We start from the raw sequence: 5,058 nt of genomic DNA on the forward strand, positions 1-5,058 counted from the left end.
TAAATACAGGATTTCCAAATATTCAAGGGTCTGTACATCCTTGATATCCAAAAAGAAACAAAAAAGAAGCCAGTAAGAAGGGTTATTCTTCCCCAAACATATTGGTTTTATGTAACTTTTTTGCATGATCACGTGATTATCCCATCTCCTGGCACACCCCTAGTTGTCTGGTCCCGGACATGGTGTGTTCTAATGGGCTTCCCTTCAGCAGGTCCTGATCATCCACTGTCATGACCAACCAGAGCTGCCAGGCACAGTTCATCTTACTCGGCTTCTCAGACAGACCCAGGCTGGAGCAGATCCTCTTCGTGTTTGTCCTCATCTTCTACCTTGTGACCTTAGTGGGCAACATCATCATCATCTTGGTCTCTCGCCTGGACCCCTGCCTCCACACACCCATGTACTTCTTCCTCACTAACCTGTCGTTTCTGGATCTCTGCTTTACCACCAGTTCCATCCCTCAGCTGCTTTTCAACTTAGGTGGCCGGGACAAGACCATCAGTTACACCGGCTGTGCCATCCAGCTCTTCATGTTCCTGGGGCTGGGGGGTACAGAATGTGTCCTCCTGGCGGTCATGGCGTATGACCGCTTCACAGCGATCTGCAAGCCCCTTCACTATTCTGTGGTTATGCACCCTGTGCTCTGCTGGAAGTTGGTGTCTGTGGCCTGGGTGGTTGGACTCCTCAACTCCCTGGTGATGTCTCCGGTGACTATGAGGCTGCCTCGGTGTGGGAGATGCCAGGTGCAGCACTTCCTCTGTGAGATGCCCGCTCTGATAAAAATCGCCTGTGTGGACACGGTGGCTGTGGAGAGCACTGTCTTCATCTTATCGGTGATAATTGTCCTGGTGCCCCTGTCCCTTATCCTCATCTCTTACAGCTACATTGCCTCCGCGGTGCTGAGAATCAAGTCAGCTGCAGGAAGAAGGAAGGCTTTCAACACATGCGGGTCCCACCTCACTGTAGTTTCCTTGTTTTATGGGAACATTATCTACATGTATATGCAACCAGGAAATCATTCTTCTCAGGACCAAGGGAAATTTCTTACCCTCTTCTACAATTTGGTGACTCCCATGTTAAACCCCGTCATCTACACACTGAGAAACAAGGAGGTCAAGGGTGCACTGAAGAGGCTTGTGTCTAGAAAATAAAATGGAATCTCCTTTCCCACAGTTTCTTATTTATTTAATAGAAATAAGAAATAAGAAGTGGTGTGGGGGATGGTACTGGGGACTGAACTCAGATATTCTACCTCTGAGCTACATCCCCAACTCTTTTTTTTTTATTTATTTTTATTTTGAAACAGGGTCTTGCTAGGTTGCTAAGAGTCTCACTGTAATGGTTTGGATTTAGAATGCCCCCCTAGCCCTCATAGGAACAAGGTAGTAATGTTGGAGGTGGTGCTTGGTTACTGAGAGTGTGGCTTTGGGGATGGTAAAGTCTCTCTTCTCCCCTGCCATCTCTTTGAGTCTGTCCTCCATCATGTGAGAGTAGAACCTAGTTTGTTCTCTGTCTCTGTCTCTGTCTCTCTCTTTGTCTCTCTTTCTCTCTGTCTCTCTATTTGTCTCTCTGTGTCTGTCTGGTCTCTCTCTCTCTCTCTCTCTCTCTCTCTCTCTCTCTCTCTCTCTCTCTCTCTCTGCAGACCCCAGATTCACATGGACTGGACCTTTAATCTCCAAAAATCTAGAAGCAAATAAATCTTCCTTCTCTAAATGCATGGCCAATTGTTTTGTATTATATCACTGAGAATGTTGACTGAGACACTTGCTAAGTTGCTAAGGCTGGTTTAGAACCTGCAGTCCTCTTGTTTCAGCCTACCAAGTGCTGGGATGACAGGCATGCACCACCATGCTCCACTAGAAATAAGTAATTCTTAAAGCAAAACTTTAGAATTTACTTAAATATTTTAATCTACTCAATAAGAACCCCCCACAGGTAGGGTTTGGGAATATATGTTGCAAGGCCAGAAATATGATGTTGATGATTAATTAAATTATAGGTAACATTTATTTATTTATTTATTTATTTATTTATTTATTTATTGGTGGTGATAGGGATGAATCCAGAGGCATTCTAACTCCCCAACCTGATTTTTTATTCTTTTTTTTTTTTTTTTTTTTGGTGGTACTGGGGTTTTCCTGGAAGACCTTCTATGTCTGGGCTACACTCCCAGTCCTATTTTTATATTTTTTAAAATATGGAAACAGGGTCTCTTAAGCCAGCAAGGCTGGCTCCGAACCAGCGTGATCCTCCTGTCTCCGCCTCCCAAATGCGGGGATTACAAGCGTGCGCCACCATGCCCAGCTTTATTCTTTATTTTTGAAACAGGGTCTCACTAAGTTCCAGAGGGCCTCACTAAATAGTGAGGCTTGCTGCAAACCTGGATCCTCCTGTCTCAGCCTCCCAAATACTGGGATTACAAGTGTGCGTCACCACGCCCGGCTACAGGTAACATTTAATTCACATAACATCTTGTGCCTGACATGTCAAATCATCTGTGTCCTCCTCCTGTCCAAATTGGCCACATCCAATTAAAATTCAACAAAACCATGATCCAGTGTTTCAGAAGTGTGGGTTAACTAACAAGTTATGCTACAGTAGAAATCATGATGATCTTTTTCATTGGCAGTTTGTCTAATTATCACTTTTACTATGGAACTAAGCCAATGTAATACCAAAATAATAATAAAACTTTAGTCTTCTGCTATCTATTGATTTTGCTATCTGAAGAAGATAAGGCATTAGCCTAGATATTGCCTGTGACAGCATTCAGATCTTTTTAGGTAAATGCTGCTTCACTGATTACTGCATTAAAATCACATGTTAGAGTCAGGTGCAGTGTGGCAGGCTTATCATTCCAGTATTTGGGAGGCTGAGACAGGAAGATCACAGGTTCATGACCAGCTTCAGCAATTTAGTGAGGACTTCTGCAATTTAGCAAGACCCTGTTTCAAAACAGAGGGTAGAAAAGGCTAAGACTATAGCTCAGAGGTAGAATGCACCTAAATTCAATGCCCAATACCACACACACAACACACACACACACACACACACACACACACACACACACACACATATACGCATACACACATCACTTGTATATATGTATATTTGTCCAGAGACTCTGATATTTAGTTAGTTATGAAATATTTGTGTTTAAAAGCCCCTCATGTGCCGGGTGTGGTGGTTCACACTTGTAATCCCCGCACTTGAGAGGCAGAGACAGGAGGATCGCGCAGGTTCAAAGCCGGCAGCGCTGGCTTAAGAGACCCTGTTTCCAAAAATATATAAAAGTATAAAATAGGCCTGGGAGTGTAGCCCGGAGGTAGAAGGACTTTTAGGAACCCCAGTACCACAAAAAAAAGCCCCTCGTGATTCTAAAATGGTTTCACATTTATAAACAAATGACATATTCTGAATCTTTTCATATGACAGATTAGGAAACATCTTCAAATAAACTACAAACAGTAAGATCAGAAATGAACACAAATGTCCGGAAGTATTAGGATTATTATAATTGTTCTGAGTTTTTAAATACCAATTTTATTTAAGGAACTGTTCAAAGTGATGATAATAAAAGCCAGTATAGAAGATGTATGTATATGTGTGTTTCACTTTTACATACAACCGTTGTGCTTGTCCAAAGTGACAAATGGCTGACTTGTACAATACATGGGGAAAACCAGGAGTTATGATCCTTAGAGTTCTCTGTCACTCACTCATATACACGAATGAGAAGGCATTTGTGGATAGATAGATAGACAGACAGACAGACAGACAGACACATGGGGGAGAGAGAGAGGATACCTTCTCACTATTATTCATCTTAAGCATAGGGGTACAAAAATTTTACCTTGTTGAATTTTTTAAATACATCCAAGTACTGGAATTATAACTGTACAACACCACACCTAGCCATGTGTGTGTGTGTGTGTGTGTGTGTGTGTGTGTGTGTGGTACTGGGGATTGAACCCAAGGGACATTCTGCCTCCGAACTACTCTCCCAGCCTTATTTTATTTTTATTTTGAAACATGCTCTCACTAGGCTGATAAAAGTCTCACCTACCACTTGCTGAGGCTGTCCTCATGCCTACTAACCTCCTGTCTCAGCCTCCCAGGACTGGGATTACAAGCATGTGCCACCACGCCCAGCTCCATACCCAGCCTTTCGATCAGGTGAGAAGAGAAGACTGCTTCTATTCCTCGGTTATTTTCTCAATTTAAGAAGCAACTTCAGAAGATTGTTAAATATTTTCTCTTTTTTGACATAAACATCATGATTATTACATCAATTTATTACTATTTCCATCCAGAAATGTATATGTATATATAAATTTTGACAAATTAAAATGTATCTGTATTTTCTAATAGTCAACAGTAGTATTTCCTGCTTATAAGTTTTTATATTCAGATTAAATCATTAACTGTGTGTAATCACTACAAAGTTTTATGAATACCTAACAAGGAAGCCCCAAAAGGTAAGATTCACTCATCAAATTATTCTCTTCCAAGGATGCATCTAGGCTGTTTTATTTTGTTTATACATACATTTCTTTCCTACACACAACATAGTTTATTTCTCTTTTCATTACATTTGTCTAATGAGAAGTGAGTTCTCTCAGTCTGAAAACTCAGTTCTTCAACTTGGAAGTTTTATTTTTATTTCACATATTAAACCTACACAAAACTACTATTCTCAGGCCAAAATCTGAAGTGCACTTCATAAAATTATAGATACAGGACTTTACATTGATACCATTATGAAGAAAATAAATAAATGTCTGGTCCCAAATACAAAGATGAATGGGTAAAAAATACTAAGTATTTTCACTTATCAATTTGAATTGTAGAATGCTTCAGTTAGATTTTATATAAATGTCAGCAGTTAATATTTCTTACAAGGTCCAATGCATTTGTTAACAATGTATCTTCTGTAGGTATTTGGGTTTCAGATCCCTGTCTAATGTCTTTCTTCTCCTTATTAATTTATCTCTTCTTCTTTCTCTTTTCTTTCCTTATTTTCTCCTGTCTCTGTTCTTTCACATTTCACTCACCTTC

At 40.6% G+C, this 5,058-nt stretch overlaps 1 protein-coding gene across 1 annotated transcript; it reads left to right on the forward strand.

Moving 5' to 3' along the window:
• Positions 1-230: 230 nt before the first annotated feature.
• Positions 231-1,151, forward strand: LOC308273450 (olfactory receptor 2W3-like; the record flags this gene model as incomplete). Its single annotated transcript, XM_080710567.1, has 1 exon — positions 231-1,151. One exon carries the CDS (start codon positions 231-233, stop codon positions 1,149-1,151), a length of 921 nt encoding a protein of 306 aa, XP_080566693.1.
• Positions 1,152-5,058: the final 3,907 nt, after the last annotated feature.

Source organism: Muscardinus avellanarius (assembly GCF_963383645.1).
Source record: "Muscardinus avellanarius genome assembly, chromosome: 14".
Lineage (NCBI taxonomy): Eukaryota > Metazoa > Chordata > Mammalia > Rodentia > Gliridae > Muscardinus > Muscardinus avellanarius.